Genomic DNA, 19773 nt, shown 5'->3' with positions numbered 1-19773 from the left:
TATAGGAAGCTTGGGAAACCTAATCAGGAAACCTTATATTTGGAAGTTTGAGTTTTTGAAACTGTCCCTCTATTTTAAAAATGTAAGTAGGCAGAATTCTCTTTACCAACACTTACAGTTTCTCAGTTATTACACCATCATCCTCTGTTGTCCAACCATGGTGAATGGTAGGCTGAGTGAGTTATGATAACCCTAGTGCTTCTCTGAGTTTGGTGGGAATAATTGTCATACGAGGGAGTGGCTTGGACATATCAGTTGAGTCCTATTAGTTTTTGGACTACATAGAGGTGGCTCTAAAACAAGAGTTGGGAAGAAGACCGAGGAAGAACAACCATTTCCACCAGTTTTCTTTTGGCCTGTTAATCTAAAATAGTGAATTTTCTGTCTTTCTCTTTACTATGACTATACCAAAACCCACTGCTGTCGAGTCGATTCTGACTCACAGTGACCCTATAGGACAGAGTAGAACTTCCCCATAGGATTTCCAAAGCTGTAAATCTTTACGGAAGCAGACTGCCACATCTTTCTCCAGTGGAGCAGCTGATAGGTTCGAACCGCTGATCTTTTTGGTTAGCAGCCGAGCGCTTTAACTACTGTGCCACCAGGGCTCCTGTCCTATGACTATAGAAAAAATAATTCTGCTTCATTCATTCATTCATTCAACAAATTTTATTATGTTCAGTCACCTTATTAGGTACAGAGGAAAAATGGTGACAGAATTGATGAAGGTCCTTCCTTCATGAAGTTTAATTTAAAATGCAGTCTCCGAACTCAAAAGGGTTAAAAAGATAGTGAATCTTCACTAAGATATGTCTTCTGCATTGCTGTTTGGATGTTCCTTATTATTTCAAAACTATTTCTATAATCATTTATACCTAGTAAGTCCTAGGCTTTTTGGAACTGATGCACTGTTATTTGACTTTTGCGATGCTCTTTACCATCTCAGAATTGCCATATCATGGGTTTTTTCAATAAAATGATATTCTGTGATAATCACAGTGTTAATCATGTACTTCATTGTGAGAACTTGGAAAGTCATAAAATAGTCTTTCTTTTCTTCTAGATAGAGCTATTCCCCCTTAAGCTAATTTGTAACTGAGACTTAATTTGAAGCCCTGTGATTTATACTTCTCAAATCTACATTTCAGTTATGTGTAGCCTTGTGGTCTGAACAGCTCACAGTATTTCCCTTTCTTCAGTATCAGGCATCAGTATCTTTGACCTTTTCAGAGTTGCCCGACCTAACACTGTGGCTGTAAGAACCATATATCATGGTGAACTATTGATTACTCTTGGAAGACAGATGTCTGGGTTCTTCATTCCATAACAAATTAACACTTTAGAGATGATGGTGGATAACTCTTCCGATACTTTATTCAAGAGGCTTTCCAGGTACCACATTGAACAACAATAGGTATCTGGAGTACTAATAAGATCAAGACTCTAGCTGCTACCAACTAACTTGGTTTCCCTAGAATATGACCATGCTCCTTCCTTTGCACAGCTGAGAGGACCCAACCTTCTCAGCTCCTGTGGTTGTCTGCTCAGTACAGCCAAGTCTTTCCCACACCCCGACAGTCTTGGTTTTTCTTAGTTTTTTAAAAGTTCAAAGACAGGCACATTCTTTGGTTTTCATATAAACATTGCCTTGTCCCAGATAAGTGTGTTTGTATGTGTGTTTTAAAGAATAATGGTGAATTCAGCCTTATAACAGTAGTTTTATTCTCCTCTCGAATCTTGGTCTTTAAAGGGAATGACATTTTCTAAGGTGTCAGCTACTGTTTTTCTTGACCTAAAAAAAAGCTTTTGCTCAGAAATGAAAAACAGAATTAACATGCACTGCCAGTTTATTATCCACAACCCTTCCACCAGCTGTGGTTGCTTTTCGTAGTGTTAAGAGGGCACTTTGCTGGCAGGTTTCTTCCTTGTTTGAGAGCGAGTGACAAAATGTAGCTTCAGCTGTTACCCTTAAGGCCCAAGGACCACAGAGTGCACTGTTCATTTTGTGGCTGAGATCTCAGCAGTGGCACTCTGGTTGCTTTTCTACCTCTGGTTCCTTTTCAGAAGTAGTGAGCCGTCAGATATATCAAAACCAGCCTGGCACTTCATGGACTGAGGCATCCCAGATTACTGCTAGGAGGCAAATTACAAGCATGCTGTGTCCTGAGAGCCTGGCTGTGTCCAGATTTTCATAATGATTTATTTTTATAATGAATGTATATATCCCAAAAGAGGAGTATAGAGATTTCTGTTTACAGTAAAAAGAAGTGTATCAATTGGTGTATGTTTGAGAGATTTCACAGGATCACAGAGATCACATCTAGTCACTTGTTAACTGCTTGACTGGTTAGAACAAGTCAGTACATGGATATCTCATTTTGAATTCATTTACATGAAAGTAGTTACACAGGAATAGGTATCAAATAAGATCTTTGGCACTTCCAAAGGCAGAAAGATATTCCTGCCAAAGCCATTTCTCTGTATTGCCATTCCTGTTCTTTCCTTAGCATCTCTGGCTGGTGCCATCGCCCCTCAGAGCCACAGTTCGTTGATACTGCTATCAGAGGAGTTCACCCCCCTATCCATATCTTCCCTACCACGGTTTGAACCTGACAACTAAACTTTCACTCGACTCCTGCATCTGGTATTTGTATAGAGTCTCTTGCGCCAGGGTGGTTTTATAGTTAAGAACCCCAGAAGAAAAGTCAAACATTGGGCAAAAAGCAGTTTTAAAATGAAAATAATATTATGGAAGATACTCCTTATGTGTTTTATTCTCTCGCCTTGATGGGAAAACTGACAGCAGACATATTTTTACTCAGGATGTCATCTTAAGAAGTTCAGGTGCAAATGGACATATATTACCTCTTAGTAGAAAAAGCAGTCCCCCAAAGATATGGGACTGTGATCTCCATGGCTCTTCGCAGACAGCATTTTTATAGGTACTACAGATTCAGTGTGATGTTTGGCCTTCCCTGGGATCACCAGAAGCATGCGTCTTCTTGCGGAACTGTGTTAGTTTTGCCTTATGTGCATCCTCTTAGGGACAGACTGTTGGTCAGAGGTTGTTGACTCAGATGATAATTCCTTCTCATCAGTCATGCGAGACATCATAGCTCAAGGATGTGGTTAGTTTTCTATATGTTGTATATGAGAGAAAGAATCCTTCTCCACGGTTTTGTAATAAACTGCACCCAACCTAGGACCACTGATTGCCTAACTTTTTTTTTCTTTTGCTTGAACTCAGGGGCAGAGGCCTGGCCCCCAGGGGTTTGTCTTAAATATGTCGGGGGAGACCAATTTGGACATGTGAACATGGTGATGGTGCGATCGCTAGAGCCCCAAGAGATTGCAGATGTCAGCGTCCAGATGTGCAGCCCCAGCAGAGCAGGAATGTATCAGGGACAGTGGCGGATGTGCACTGCTACCGGACTCTACTATGGAGGTGAGTATGTCATTGTGCAGCCCAGGGTGAGGGAATTAAGGTAACATCTTACAGCATATCCTTCATGTTGTTCACAGAACTTGTCAAATGATGTAACAGGGCATGGCCTCTTTCAAATAGTCACCCCATGGAGATAAATGATTAATTGGTTCAGTCTAGGACTCTCCCTTTTCCCCTAGAATTTAATTAAAATTTAGTGAAGTATGTGAGGTACTATATTTTGCATTCTAAACAATGAGTTGGCAGTGCTGCGGTTTTTAGTATATAATCTGTTAGGTGCTGTAAGAATACTGAAGGCAGTCCCTGATCTCAGAGTCTCTAGACGCAAGTCAAATAAAAAATAATGTACAAAATGTGTGGTATCTGACAACCTGTCATGCTACTAATACTTCTCACCCCATCCCTTCATTGCCAGACTTTGAGCAGAGTGACCTATGCTCACTGTCTCTTCCTCCCTGTTTTCCATTCACTCTTCAACCCAATTTATCCATTACCCACTCCTCACTCAATGAAACTACTCAAACAGAGATTATCAGCGACTACCCAATTTGCAAATCCAATAGCCTCTTGATAGTCTTCATACTAATCGACCTTTGAATTACCACTTGACACCACACTCCAAATGTTTTTTGAAATATGTACCTCCCTAGACTGACACGACACCTTTCCTGTTTCTCTTCCTCCTCTCTGAAGGTTCTTCCTTTGTCTCTGTATAGTGTCATCTTTGCCCTGGCCTCTTTTAAGAGCTCCAGATCTGTGTTTTAACTGCTTATGGACAGAACACCTGGATTGGCCGTAGATTTCTGAATTTTAATCTCTCTCAGACAAAACTTATATCCTTCTCTCCAAAACCATTAATATCATCTGCACCCTGCTGAGATGATCAGGTCAGAAACCTTCGAGTCCCTCTTTTGTTCTGTCTTATCTTCCTTAATCAGGAACCAGTTCCTATTGGTTCCACTATATCCCATGCCCTTGAGGTCCAAACAGGAACAAATAGTAAATAGTTCTTCCCTCAGACAGCTCTTCACTGGACTCATGGCCTGTAGGCTAGTGGAACCTTTGGAATTACTTCAGGAGGAACTGAAATTAATGTTCTTGATATATGCTTTTGCAGCCAGTGGACATTTTAAATATTTTTACAATCTCAAAATATTTTAATGTTAGAAAGGGTGTCTCATACTACTTACGTGACATCATTCTTTGTCTAAAACATTGCGCCTTTTGTAATAGCCAGACACCTATTGTGATAAAGCCAAGCACTTGGCAAGGGACTTAAAATTCCTCACAATCTGGCCTTATCTCATTTTCACTCTCATCTCAGTCACCTCTTCACTCCCCCAAAACCATTCCCTGAAGACACCACATGCTGTCACTTCTTCATGCCATTGTTCGTGTTATTCCCATTACCTGAGATATATTTTTCTTTCCCTTTCCACTCAGCAGACTTGTCTTCCGTCCTTAGGGCCCTGACTAGTCACGTTTCTTCCTTCCCTCCTTCTGTCTTTCCCTCTTGCCCCACTTTCCCTACCACTCCAAGGAAATTCATCTCTCCCTTTTTCATTAATATTATACACGCGCTCATCATACTGACCACATCATATTTTAGGTGTTTGTTTACTTACCCTTTCTCCTACTATACTGTGAACTATTTGTTGAATAGCAAATGAACATGTGATCACATATCAGCATGCAGAGGGATTATTTGTCTCATGGTCTGTTTATGTTGTCCTTTCTTCCTACCTTTATCCCCATCATGCCACATCTAAGTGTCACCCTGCCCTTCAGGACTTTGTTCTCAGACTACCTTGGCTAAGAATCCTCTTACCTGCATGGTTAAAGTAGTTTCTCCCACCTGTCAACTCCCATTGCACTATCTCTTCACCTCTCTCTGGCACTTCATCTCTTTCTACCCAGTTAATTTGAAAAACGTCTCACATCATGTTTAAAACTTAAGATGATATATGTCCAATTTATCTTTGTAACTCTTCAAAAAACTGAGCTGAACACAGAGCGAGAGTGGGCCCTCAGTAAATTTTTTAAATGAATGTCAGTGTTTTTAAGGGGAGAGATAGACAATATACATGTCTTATTTTTTATTCCTTTGTTGCAAAAGTATTGCTGCTTAGTGTTCTCCAGGGCTTGAGAACACTAGTCTTGTATTTTTGCGTTCTTTAGTGTTAGATTAAAGATAATTACTACTACGTGGGCCATTAAGTTTTATACTTGGAATAGCCCTCTCAACTTTGAGAGGTGGAGTATAAATCAAAACTATACTGACTTTGGGGGTAGTAAAAAGTTTAAAACCTCATCCGGATTTCTTATAGTCTGTAAGTTGTTTGTCAGGACTTTGTGGAATATGATACCTTCAAATGATCTTAATTTATCTATTCTGTCGATTTCAAGCATTTTTCTTAAGCACTGGAACCCCTTTCTTGATAAAAGCATATATGGATGCCCCTCCCAAAAAAAGAAAGGAAAAAAGTGAAACTTGTCTTGTTAAATTGAGGCCCTCCTTGGCCTGTGCTTTCTTGTCCTTCTCTGTCTGAGATTACCTCCAGGGCTCTGTGGAGTGTAATTTTCAATCCCTTCATCTGCTCTAGTAAAGAAGTTAATGCCATTTTACAAACTACCATATTTCATTGAACCCAAACTAATTAAGTGTAAAGCACATCTTGATATCAGGGATGTTAAAAATGACTGACAGAAAGTAAATATATTATGTATAAAATTACAACTATGAACATATTTATTTTTCCCCATATAAAAATTTATACATACATTGTTATGTGACCCTAACTGCTCTCCCCACACTATGATGGCTCACTCCTCCTTTCCACCCGATTCCCCATGTCCATTCAACCAGCTCCTAACCCTTTCTGCCTTCCCATCTCACCTCCAGACAGAAGCTGCCCATTTAGTCTCTTGTATCTACTTGAGCTAAGAGACACACTCCTCATGAGTATCACTTTATATCCCACAGTCCAGTCCAATCCCTGTCTGAAGAGTTGGCCTCAGAAATTGTTTTAGTTCTGGGCTGATGGAGAATCCGGCGGCCATGCTTTCCGGGGTTCCTCCAGTCTCAGACCATTAAGTCTGGTCTTACGAGAATTTGAGTTCTACACCCCACCTTTCTCCTGCTCCATCAGAGTCTCTCTGTTGTGTTCCCTGTCAGGGCGATCATTGGTGGTGGCCGGGCACCATCTAGTTCTTCTGGTCTCAGGCTGATGAAGTCTCTGGTTTATGTGGCCCTTTCTGTCTCTTGGGCTAATACTTTCCTTGTGTCTTTGGTGTTCTTCATATGAACATTTTTAAAAAAAAAAAAAAAGCCGTATCAACCATGATTAGCTCTTGCCAGGTTCTTCCGCTCTTACCTTACTAGTTCATTGAGTACAGAGTAGTGGTAAGCGTATAGACTGTAGACTAAGTTGTCTGGACACGACCTTGGACAAGTAATGTAGCCTCTTTGTGCCTTATCTTTCTGTTTTAACAGGATTTTTTTAAAAAAACTGTTTATTTTTGTTTTTGGTGAGATGGTCTTTTCTATAGTCTTTTGATGGTCTTCTCTGGAAAGAATTTAGTTTCCTTATTTTTGAATATCACTTACGTAGTTTTATTTCTCTTCCTCAAAAGGAATTTTTGTTATATTCAATCATTTATGTGGAGCCCTGATGGTGTAGTGGTTAAGAGCTTGGCTGCTAACCAAAAGATCGGCAGTTCGAATCCACCAGCCACTCCTTGGAAACCCTATGGGGCAGTTCTCCTCTGTCCTGTAGGGTTGCTATGAGTTGAATTGATTCGACGGCAGCGGATTTTTTTTCAATCATTCACACAGTGATTTTTTTTCCCTTCCCATTTTGGCTTGGTTGCAGTCTCAGAGTTTTTCAACAAGGGTACTTTCAGCGTGTTTTATGGACAGTTCTTCATTACGTGGAGCCATATTGCAAGGCCTCTCATCTCATTCCACTAAATACCTCTAGCTTCACCTATTTATCAACAACCCTCTCCCCCACCATACAAATTTCCAACTCCCTTGGTTGAGAACCACTAAATATCTGATTTATTGGCAGTATCAATTCCAAACATGTTATTTTATTTTATTTTTACTGACTTTGATTTCCCTCTCCACTCCATCCCCCAAAAGGAATTTGTTTTTTAGATAAAAGTTAATGTTTATCCTAGTGCCTACTGTATGGTAAGCATTGTATTGGGCTTTTTTGCATATAAATTACCTTATGAGAGAAATGTTAGCTGTACTTTATGAGTGAGGAACCTGAAGGCTAAAGAGAATCAGTAATTGACCTGAGTTCTAGTAAAAGTTATAAATTAGCTATAAATTTTAGTTTATAATATAAATTAACAAAAGTAAATTTATGATCTTTGTCATTTGATACAGTGAAAAACATATGAAATAATTCACTGCAGATTAGTAAGTAAGTACAAGTAAGCCCATGCTTACCTTGCTTGCTGGGTAATCTCTCTCTGTCAGGGACTGGAAATTTAAAGAGAGGCTTTGATTCTGTAGGAAGGTGCTGTGGGGTTGGGAAACAGACAGATGCCAGCTATACCTACAAGCAGAATCTTTTTATGTGGTGAAAAAATGTGAAATTGTTCACTACAGATTAGTAAGTAAGCACAAGCAAGCCCATGCTTACCTTACTTATTAGGTAATCTGCTCCTGGGAGACTTGGGTTCATTTCCTGGCCAATGTACCTCATGAGCAGCCATCACTCATCAGTGGATGCTTGCATGTGGCTATGATGCTGAACAGGTTTCAGTGGAGCTTCCAGACTAAGACAGGCTAGAAAGAAAGGCCTGGCAATCTACTTCCAAAAATCAGCCAGTGGAAGCCCTGTGATCACAACGGTCTGATCCATAACTAATAATGAGAATGGTGTAGGACAGGCAGCGTTTTGTTCCTTCGTGTGTGCGGTTGCTGTAAGTTGGGAGAGACTTGATGGCAGCTAACAACAGTAACAATCAACAGTGGTGTGTTTCTCTCCTCCTAGCAGAGTGCTGTCTTCCGAAATTCCACAGGAGAGATTTACCCTGACCTGTGACAGTTCCCTCTAAATCAAAGAAGGCCTGGTAGTGACATAAACTAAGATTGTGACAGTCTGGTTATCTGGTGCTGATGGGGATTTGTCTCACTTGAAGTAGCTCTTCTTGTCAAATATCTCACATGGGTCCCTAGGGACATTTTGCATGTAAATTAAATATTTATACAGTATTAATTTTTAAGCTCCCGAACCAAAATACTGCTCTGTGTGTCCCAGATGTTAGGAAGCTTACTGGGTGTGCACCATGTAAACCAAACGGACTATTTATCTTCTAAAGCCTTTGTAAGTTCTTCTTCCAGCATCTCCATTTTATAGCATGTCCTCCCTAGCCAGGTAATGTGGGACTTTGCCTCCTTATTCCTCTCCTTTATTTTAACTGACCATGTTATAAAAGAAACTCTGGTTCCATACAGACTTCGTCTTACTTTAGTAAGACATTGACCCTGATGTCTTCTACTTAGATGCTTCTCTGCCTGGCATTTCTCCCAGTTCTTCTTGCCCTTTTGCCTATTCACCCCACCTTTAGAACTTCTTTTTTTTATGTTGGACTCTCATTTGCTTCTAGAAGATCCTCCATAAGATGGTCTCTGTTTCAATTCTCATAATCTAGAATGCTCCAATATCAGAAATATGAGTAGCCCTTGAAAACAACAGGTTTCTTTTTGATAAGGAAGGGACATTTCAAAATGTAAATGAGATCTGAAGTCCTTGAACATATTTCTGTTCGTAAGATTGTATATTAAGTTTATGAGTTGATAGGCTTATTCCAGTTAACAGAGAAGGAAGCCTGCTGGAGATTGTGCTGCCACCAGGTGGTAGTGATTGTTGGTGGTCATGTCCATGTAGTTCCACATGAGTCATAGGTAACTTGAAATGGCTGTACTCTTCAGATTACCCTCTAAAATGCGGGTTATATGGCCCTGAGCCTCTATGGAGCATAGAAAAATAAAGAAATCAGATGAAACAGAGATCCTTCTGTAAAGTGTTATAATTAACAACGTATTTGTATGTCCAGGTATGAAGCATTACATGTCTTAATTACTTTGTCCTTTAGCTATGGGTAGTGTTAATGTGTGCTGTTAGTGCTAACACTGTTTCTTTTATAGTTTTATCACTCCTTAACAGCGCTTTCCCCCCCAAAAAGGTAAGATTAGGATTTGGTGGACTGGCAAAAATATAAATATAATTTGAAAGCGGTACCTTTTTTTATGGTAGCCAGAGCCCATCTGTTAATGGAAACATTTTTGGTCTGGAATGTTAGGTACCAAGGATTCTGGGTTAAAGGAATTGCTACTTCTTTTTTAAAAAAAATAGGAGCCCTGGTGGCACAGTGATTAAAGCACTCGTTTGCTAACCTAAAGGTCAGCTGCTCTGTGGGAGAAAGATTTGGCAGTCTGCTTCTATAAACTTACAGCCTTGGAAATCCTATGGAACAGTTCTACTCTGTCCTGTAGGGTCACCATGAGTCAGAACACACTTAACGGCAGCAGGTTTGGGTTTTTGTTTTTGTTTGTTTTAGTTTTAACCAAGTATAATTCTTGGTTAAAATATTAGTAAGCTTGTTGCTAAAAAGAAAATAAATAATTGTGAAACCGTTGACAATTTTAAAGATTAAATACTTCAGCATAATTTCCTTTTTAAAAAGAAGTATATAATCCTTAACATTTTCTTTACATTTATCTCTCATAGTGTTGGAGAAACACTTGGCCTTTACTTTTTCTTTATAGTTAATGTATTTGTCATGTGCAGGCAAGCATCACAGTCCGTGCAGTCTACTCTTTAATTCTCTCAGAGCCCCTTCTGCCATGAATATCTCCTTTAGTTCAGTTAACTGAAGGAGTTAGGGCAGGACGACAGTGTTTCTTCTTTTTGGCTATCATTCTAGGAGCTGCTGATCTCTTTTCTCTACCTTCAGAGTTTAGCTACTGAAAGATAAATTAGGTCAGAATATGTACAACCCTAAATATACAGCTCCCCCCAATCTTATTGGAGTTATTTTTACTCTTTTCTTGAAAAAGAGGGGAACTTCCCAGATGACATTAGGGGGTTCTGAAAATTGATTATAATCTGTATATAAATTAGTAAGAGCTGTAACTCTAAGGCTGGATCAAGTTAAAAAGTGTGTTAGTTACTTAGAGAGTATAGCCCTATCAGAGCTTACACATAGAACATATACAATTTACACATGGAGCGTACTACCGTATTTTTGCACAAATTACACACACGTAATATGTTTTTGCCAATCATGCAATCCCTCGTGCATTATTTTTCTAGGCATGCTATGTGTGTATATGTGTGGGCGCATTATTTACATGGGCACATGATTCATCTAAGCTATTGAATTTATGTACGTAGAGTTGTTTGTAGTATCCACACTGTTCTTTTAATATCTTTTGTGTCTCTAGGGATAATCCCCTCTTGACATTGAATATAATTCTTGATATTGATAATTTGTGTTTCCTCTTTTTCTTTCTTTGATAGTCTTGATAGGTTTCTCAATTTTGTTGGTCTTTTTGAAGAACCAGCTTTTGGTTTCATTAAGTTTTCTATTTCATCAATTTCTGCTCTTATTTTTATTATTTTCTTCCATCTGCTTGCTTTGGTTTTTTTTTGTTCGTTTTCTGGTTTCTTTTTTCATTAAGCAGTTACTATTAGTAGATCAACTGAAAATACGTGGCTTTAGTTATAGAACCACAAAATTTGATTATTGAGAAAAGGAAAGAAAATACTCTAATAATTATGAGATGACTTCAGAATAAAAATACAGAAGAGAGACATCAATGTATTTAAATTGATAATGGGACAGAGATGACCTTTTTAAATACTCATGGGTAAATGGTACGTCTGCTCATTTGCCCACCTCTGGCTAACCGGAAAAACTTCTAAGTCCAGTGATTGGTCCACTAAGCCATCTGTCACTTCAACTAGGGAAGTAAAGTCAGACCAGGCTAGACTTCACAGGGACAAGAACCAAAGGCAAAGCTTTAATCACTGCACCACCAGGGCTCCTATTTTTTTAAAAAAGAAGTAGCAATTCCTTTAACCCAGAATCCTTGGTACCTAACATTCCAGACCAAAAATGTTTCCATTAACAGTTGGGCTCTGGCTACCATAAAAAAAAGGTACTGCTTTCAAATTATATTTATATTTTTGCCAGGAGGGCTGTGGGAGACAGAGTCAGTAGGAATAGTGGCGTCCGTATGAAGAGTGGATTTGATAAACATTTGGCCACCACTTTCACAAAAGTCATGCCTACAGTAAGAAAATGACCCCAAACAATAGCAACAGTCTTTATTTCTATCTTTCTGGAATGTGTGATTGGTAAAATACACACTGGATTTTTATAGGCAGAATTTTTACTGTTTTTTTTTTTTTTTTTACCATATATCTACACAAAGGTAATACAAATATAAGAATTATAATTAAAAATTCTTCCCATTCATAAATGTGATTGACAGTAATATTGACTTGCGAATTCAAAGTAATGTAGGACATCAAACAAAGTAATAAGATAGTAATGAGTTCTATCTTGAGTCATATTTTACATGTTTTTCTTTACTACTTTTTCCCCCTTTTTCTTTTTTTATTGTGCTTTAGGTGAAAGTTTGCATAGCAAATTAGTTTCTCATTAAACAGTTAATACACAAATTGTTTTGTGACATTCGTCCCCAACCCCTCAGTGTGTTAACACTCTCCTCTTCTCCACCCCGGGTTTCCTGTTTCCATGCATCCAGTTTTCCTGTCCCTTCCTGCCTTCTCGTCTTTGCTTTTGGGCTCATGATCCCATTAGTGTCCTTTACGTGAATTGAACTACGAAGCACGTTCCGCGTGTATGTTATTGTTAGCCCTATAAATCTGTCTAATCTTTGGCTGAAGGGTGAACCTCAGGCATGAATGACTGCAGTACTGAGTTAAAAGGGTGTGTCCTGGGTCCATACTCTTGGGGTTTCTCAGGTCTCTGTCAGACCAGCAAGCCTAGTCTCTTTGTTTTTTTTTTTGTGAATTTGAATTTTGTTCTATATTTTTCTCCTGCTCTGTCCGGGAACCTCTATTGTGATCCGTGTCAGAGCTGTCAGTTGTGGTAACCGGGCACTGTCTAGTTGTTCTGGGCTCAGTCTGGTGGAGGTTATGGTGATTGTGGTCCATTAATCTTTTGGACTAATCTTTCTTTTGTGTCTTTGGTATTCTTCATTCTCCTTTGCTCCAGCCGGGATGGAATCGGTAGATGTATCTTAGATAGCCGCTTGCAGGCGTTTAAGACCCCAGATGCTACTCACCACAGTCAGATGTAGGAGACTTTCTTCATAGACTGTGTTATGCCAATTGAACTAAATGTCCCCTGAGACCATGGTCCCCGGCGCTCACCCCAGTAGGTAGGTCTCTCAGGGTGTTTGGATGAGTCTGTGAAGCTTCTGTAGCTTTGCCCTGATCAGGTTGTGCTGACTTCCCCAGTGTCGTGTATTTTCTTACCCTTCACTAGAGTTACCACTTATCTACTATAGTTAGTGATTTCCGCTCCCCACCTCTCTCCTCCCTCATAAGCAAAAAAGATTGTTTCTTTCTATGTTGAAACATTTTCATGTGTTTTTTATAATATTTTATAATAGTGGTTTCATACAGTATTTGTCATTTTTTGAGTGATTTATTTCACTCAGCATAATGCCCTCCACATTCATCCACGTTGTGGGATGTTTCATGGATTCATCATTGTTCTTTATCGTTGTGTAGTATTCCATTGTGTGTATGTACCAGTTTATCCATTCATCTGTTGATGGGCACTTAGGTTGTTTCCATCTTTTTGCTATGTGAATAATACTGCAGTGCACATGGGTATTGCATACGCCCATTTGTGTGAGGGCTGTTCTTTCTCTAGGATGTATTCCTAGAGTGGGATTGCTGGATTGAATAGTATCTCTATTTCTAGCTTTTTATGGACGCGCTATATCATTTTCCAAAATGGGTCTACCATTTTACATTCTCGCCAGCAGTGCAAAAGAGTTCGTCTCCCTGCAACCTCTCCAACATTTGTTATTTTCTGTTTTTTTGATTCATGCCAGTAATGTCGGGGTCAGATGATACCTCATTATAGTTTTGATTTGCATTTCTCTAATGGCTGGTGATCTTGAGCATTTACTCATGTTTCTGTAAGCTGCCTGAGTGTCTTCTTTGGTGAAGTGTCTGTTCATATCGTTTGCCCATTTTCTAATTGGATTATTTGTCTTTTTATTGTAGAGGTGTTGGATTTTTCTGTAGATTTTAGAGATTGGACCTTTGTGGGATATATCATAGCCAAATTTTTTTTCCCAGTCTGTAGCTTCTCTTTTTACTCTTTTGGTGAACTCTTTTGATGAGCATAAGTGTTTAATTTTTAGAAGATCCCATTTATCTAGCTTATCTTCTGGTGTTTGTGGATTGTTAATTATGGTTTGTATCCTGTTTATGCCATATATTAGGGCCCCTAGTGTGGACCCTGTTTTTTCTTCCATGATTTTTATAGTTTTGGGTTTTATGTTTAACCGTTTGATCCTTTTTGAATTAGTTTTTGTGTATGGTGTGAGGTATGGGTCCTGTTTCATTTTTTTGCAGATGGACATCCAGTTTTGCCAGCACCATTTGTAAAAAGACTGTCTTTTCCCCGTTTGATGGACTTTGGGCCCTTGTCGAAGATCAGGTGACCGTAGGTGGATGGATTTACATCTGGGTTCTTGATTCTGTTCCATTGGTCAATGTATCTGTCATTGTACTAGTACCAGTCTGTTTGGACTATTGTAGCTGTATAGTAGGTTCTGAAGTCAGGTAGTGTAAGGCCTCCTACTTCGTTCTTCTTCTTCAGTATTGCTTTACTTCTCCGGAGCCTTTTTCCTTTTAGTATAAAGTTAAAGAATGCTGTTGATATTTGAATTGGGATTGCATTGTATTTGTAGATTGCGTTTGGTAGAATTGGCATTTTCACAATGTTGAGTCTACCTATCCATGCGTATGGTATGTTTTCCATTTATGCAGGTCTGTTTTGGTTCCTTGCGGTAGTGTTTTGTAGTTTCTTTGTATAGGTCTTTTACGTCTCTTGTTAGATTTATTCCTAATTATTTTATTTTTTTAGGGGTGATTATAAATGGTATTGCTTTCCTGATTTCCTTTTCGTAGTTCTCTTTATTGGTATATAGGAATCCAACTGATTTTTGTATGTTTATCTTGTATCCTGCTACTCTGCTGAATCTTTCTATTAGTCCCTGTAGTTTTCTCGTGGAGTCTTTTGGGTTCTCTATGTGTAGTATATCATCTGCGAATAGGGATAGTTTTACTTCTTCCTTACCAATTTGTATGCCCCTTATTTCGTTTTCTTGCCTTCTTGCTCTAGCTAGGATTTCCAGCACAGTGTTAAATAGGAGTGGTGATAAAGGGCATCCTTGTCTTGTTCTGGTTCTCAGGGGAAATGTTTTCAGCCTCTCTCCATTGAGAATGATGTTGGCCGTTGGTTTTGTGTAGATGCCCTTTATTATGTTGAGGAATTTCCCTTCTATTCCTATCTTATTGAGAGTTTTTATCAGTAATGGGTGTTGGACTTTATCAGATGCCTTTTCTGCGTTGACTGAGATGATCATGTCATTCTTTTATTTATGTGGTGGATTACGTTGATTGATTTTTCTAATGTTGAACCATCTTTGCATACCTGGTATGAATCCTACTTGGTCGTGGTGTATTATTTTTTTTGTACGGTGCTGAATTCCACTGCCTAGAATTTTGTTGAGAATTTTTGCATCTATCTTCAGAGAGATATTGGTCTGTGATGTTGTTTTTTTTGTGGTGTCTTTGCCTGGTTTTGGTATCAGGGTTATGCTGGCTTCATAGAATGAATTCAAAAGTATCCCTTCTCTGTGCTCTGGAATAGTTTCAGTAGTACTGATAGGAGTTCTTCTCTGAATGTGTGGTAGAATTTTCCAGTGAAGCCATCTGGGCCAGGACTTTTTTTTGTTGGGAGTTTTTTAAATTACCTTTTCAGTGTCTTCTCTTGTTATGGATCTGTTCAGATTTTCTACCTCAGTTTGTGTTAGTTTAGGTAGGCAGTGTGTTTCTAGAAACTTATCCGTTTCCTCTAGGTTTTCAAATTTGTTGGAGTACAGTTTTTCATAGTACTCTGTTATGATCCTTTTCATTTCAGTTGAGTCTGTTGTAATATCCCCTATTTTGTTTCTTATTTGGGTTATTTGCTTCCTCTTCTCTTTTTCTTTTGTCAGTTTGGCAAATGGTTTGTCGATTTTGTTGATCCTTTCAAAGAACCAACTTTTGGTTTTGTTGGTTCTTTCTATTGTTTTTCTATTCTCTATTTCATTTATTTTTGCTCTTTATTATTTCTTTTCTTCTGGTGTCTTTGCACTTCTTTTGCTATTCTGTTTCTGTTTGTTTGAGTTATGGCACTAATGTTTTGATTTTGTCCCTTATTTTTTGATGTGTGCACCTCTGAGCACTGCCTTTGCTGTGTCCCAAAGATTTTAGTATGATATGTTTTCATTCTTGTTTGATTCTAGACATTTTTTTATTCCATCTTTGATTTCTTCTATTACCCAGTGGTTCTTGAGCAAGGTGTTATTCAGTTTCCATGTATTTGATTTTTTTTCTCTTGCTCTTCCTGTTATTAATTTCTACTTTTATGGTGTTGTGATCAGAAAAGATGCTTTGTATTATCTTGGTGTTTTGGATTTTGTTGAGTGTTGCTTTGTGGCCTAAGATGTGCTCTATTCTGGAGAATGTCCCATGTGCATTGGAAAAGAAGGTAAGTATACTTCGCTACTTTTGGGTGGAGTGTTCTGTATATGTCTTTGAGGTCAGCATGGTTGATTGTGACCTTTAGATCTTCTGTATCTTTGTGAAGTTTCTTGGTAGGTGTTCTGTCCTTTACCGAGAGTGGTGTGTTGAAGACTTCTACTATTATTGTGGAACTGTCAATTACTCTTTTCAGTACCGTTAGAGTTTGTTTTATGTATCTTGGAACCCTATGGTTGGGTGCATAGATATTTATTATGGTTATGTCATCATGATGGATTGTCCCTTTAATCATTATATAATGTCCTTTTCTTTTATGGTGGATTTTGCCTTAAAGTCTATTTTATCTGAGATTAGTATCACCACTCTTACTCTTTTTTGGTTGCTGTATACTTTGATTTTTAATATATTTATGTCCTTGGGTCTAAGGTGTGTCTGTTGTAGACAGCAGTGGCTGGGTCATTTTTTTATCCATGCTGTCACTCTCTGTCTGTTTACGGGTGCATTTAAGCCATTCACATTCAGTGTGATTATCGATATGTGTGAGTTTATTTCTGTCATCTTGCAGTGCTTGTTTTTTGTTTTTTTTTGTTTTTTTTTTTTTTTTTGGTAGTGCTGAGCTTTTCTTTGTTCCTCTTACTCTCCTGTGCTGAGTTCCTTTTGTTTATGGAGTTTCTTTTTGTTATTGTAGATTTTGTATTTACTGAGACTTTTATGTTTTTCTTCCTTATTTTGATGAATAAGTTTGTTAACTTTCTTTGTGGTTACCTTGAAATTTACCTTTATCTTCCTATGTTTGAACCAGTCTTTTATTATTTAATAATCACCTTGACTTCCTCTCCATTTGAAAGTTCTATACCTACACCGTGTATTCCTCTTTTATTGTTCTGACATTGTCATTTCCAGACTGTCCTCTCTGATTCCCTGTTTTGAACTTCTTAGTTTTGTTTTATCCTTGAGAGTACATTACCTGGGTTGGTATTTGGCTGATACTGAACTGTGTCCTAGATTCAGGTTGTTGTCTGATGTTGTTGGTTTTCTAACCGAAGGACTCCTTTTAATAATTCTCGTAAGTTTGGTTTGTTTTCTACAAATTCCCTTGATTTTTGAATATGTGAAAGTGTCCTAAGTCTGCCATCATATTTGAGAGAATTTTACAGGATTTATTATTCTTGGTTTGCAGTTTTTTTCTTTCAAGGTGTTATATATATCATCCCATTGCCTTCCTGCCTGCATGATTTCTACTGGATAATCAATGTATAGTCTTATTTTTTCCCTTTTGTTTGTGACTTTTTGTTTTTCTCAAGCTACTCTAGGGATTCTTTCTTTGTCTTTGGTTTTGGTGAGTGTGATTATGATACGTGTTGGTGACTTTCTTTTGGAGTCTTCCTATATGGGGTATGTTGAACTTCTCGGACGGTCAACTTTTCATCTTTCATGATATTAGGGAAGTTTTCTGTCTGCAAATTTTCAGTGATGTTCTCTGTGTTTTCCATTTTCTCCCGCTTTTCTGGAACTCCGATCACATGCAGATTTTAGTTCTTGGTTGTATCCCACATAGGTCTTAGATTTTCTTTATTTTTCTTCATTCTTTTGTCTAATTTTTCCTCAAAGTGGCATCCATGGATTTGTCTTTAATTTCACTGATCCTGTCTTCTCTTGTTTCAGATTTGCACCTAAAACCTATTGGCGTTGTCCATTTCTGAAATTTTATTGTTTATCTTTTGGATTTCTAATTGCTGTTTTTGTATGATTTCTAGTTGTTTATTGATTTTGACATTTTGTTCTTGTTATTACTTTCCTGAATTCTTCTATTGCTTTGTCTATGTTTTCCTTGATTTTGGTTGGCTTTGTTCGTGTTTTCCATGATTTTGTCTGCGTTTTCCTCAATCTCTTTCCTAATCTGTGGAAAGCCCTGACTATTAGACTTTTGAATTCCCTATCAGGCACTTCTAATGCCTTTTCTTCTGCTGGAAGGTCAACTTGTGCTTTATTATCATCTCTTACTGAAGCCATCTTGTCTTAGTTTTTTAAATGTGTTTTAATATTGTCTGCTGACTCTGAGACATACAAGTATTATTTTCTTTATTTATTGATTGTAGGTTTGTTTTGTCCTGCTTTTTTGTTTTGTTTGGTTATGTCTGAGTGGGTAGGCCAGGTGTGCTTTGTTACTTGCTTGTCTTTAGGCATGATACTTCTCACCAACTTGTCTGGATGTGCAGGGCTGGTAGCTCAGCTATGGTTTACAGCAAGGCAGGTCCAGCAGGGTAGGAAGGGGTAGAGATGGGTTGTTTGTCTGCAGTGTGAACCAGGCTAGGGGCTGGAGCGGGACCGGTAGTGGGGAGAGTCTAGGGTCCAGGCTGGGTCCCCTCGGGGCCATGGATGGTGGCATGGAGGACAAAGGTGGGGTGACGAAGGCGGGGGAAAAGGGGGCTAGATGGAAGAGGGCAATAGGGTAAGCTAGTGCTGTGGTTCCAGAGCTAGAGCTCTGGCTCCTGGGTGTCTTAGTTATCTAGTGCTGCTATAACATAAATACCACAAGTGGGTGGCTCTAACAAAGAGAAATTTATTCTCTCACAGTCTGGGAGCCTAAAAATTCAAATTCAGGTCGCCAGCTTTTTCTGTCACCTCTAGGGGAGGGAGCTTCTCAGCACAGGGACCCCAGGTCAAAAGGATGCGCTGTTGTTTCTTGGTGGTATGAAGTCCCCACATCTCTCTGCATGCTTCTGTCTTTTATATCTTGAAAGACATTGACTTAAGACACAACCTAATCTTGTAGATTGAGTCCTGCCTCATTAACATAACTGTCTCATTAATATCATAGAGGTAGGACTTACAACACATAGGAAAATCATGTTAGATAACAGAATGGTGGACAGTCACACAATATGGAGAATCTTGGACTAGACAAGTTGACACACGTTTCTGGGGACACAGTTAAATCCAAAACACTGGGATAGGGCTGTTATCTCTTTTTCTGCTTTCTAAAGGTGGGAGCTAAGGTCATTGATTTGAGACCTTTTTTCTTCATTAATATAGGTACTTAAACCTGTTGCCATCGAGTCGATTTTGCATCATAGTGGCCCTATAGGACAGAATAGAACTGCCCCATAGGGTTTCCGAGGAGCAGCTGGTGGATTTGAACTGCCTACCTTTTGTTTAGCTGCTAACTGCTTAACCACTTCGCCACCAGGGCTCCAAAACAAACCCACTGCCAAGTCAATTCCGACTCATAGCGACCCTATGGGATTTCCAACGCTGTAAACCTCTTCTCTACCGAAGCAGACTGCCACATCTTTCTCTCGTGGAGCCGCTGGTGATTTTGCACTGCTATCCTTTCAGTTAGCAGTCGATCACTTTAATCACTGCGCTATTAGGGCTCCAATACGATCCCGAAAGGAGAGAATCTCCATTTTAGTAACTTGTTGCCGCTGAGTTGATTCAGACTCAGTGTAAATTCCTTTCAAGCGCTGCTTTTAGCTTCATCCCACTTTTTTTTTTTTTTTT

The 19773-nt window shown here is 38.8% G+C and overlaps 1 protein-coding gene across 3 annotated transcripts in view; it reads left to right on the top strand.

The window, feature by feature from the left end:
• Positions 1–19773, top strand: part of ILRUN (inflammation and lipid regulator with UBA-like and NBR1-like domains) — a 135444-nt gene that overhangs the window by 62377 nt on the left and 53294 nt on the right. For all 3 annotated transcript variants that reach the window (XM_023724778.1, XM_004389833.1, XM_023724777.1), the window contains exon 3: positions 3248–3445. In XM_023724778.1, the coding sequence (XP_023580546.1) occupies positions 3248–3445 (198 nt within the window). The remainder of the gene's footprint in view (positions 1–3247; positions 3446–19773) is intronic.

This window comes from Trichechus manatus, unplaced genomic scaffold (assembly GCF_000243295.1).
Source record: "Trichechus manatus latirostris isolate Lorelei unplaced genomic scaffold, TriManLat1.0 scaffold00261, whole genome shotgun sequence".
NCBI classification, from domain to species: domain Eukaryota; kingdom Metazoa; phylum Chordata; class Mammalia; order Sirenia; family Trichechidae; genus Trichechus; species Trichechus manatus.
Note: the sequence above shows the minus strand (reverse complement) of the source record. Positions and strands in the feature narration are given on the sequence as shown.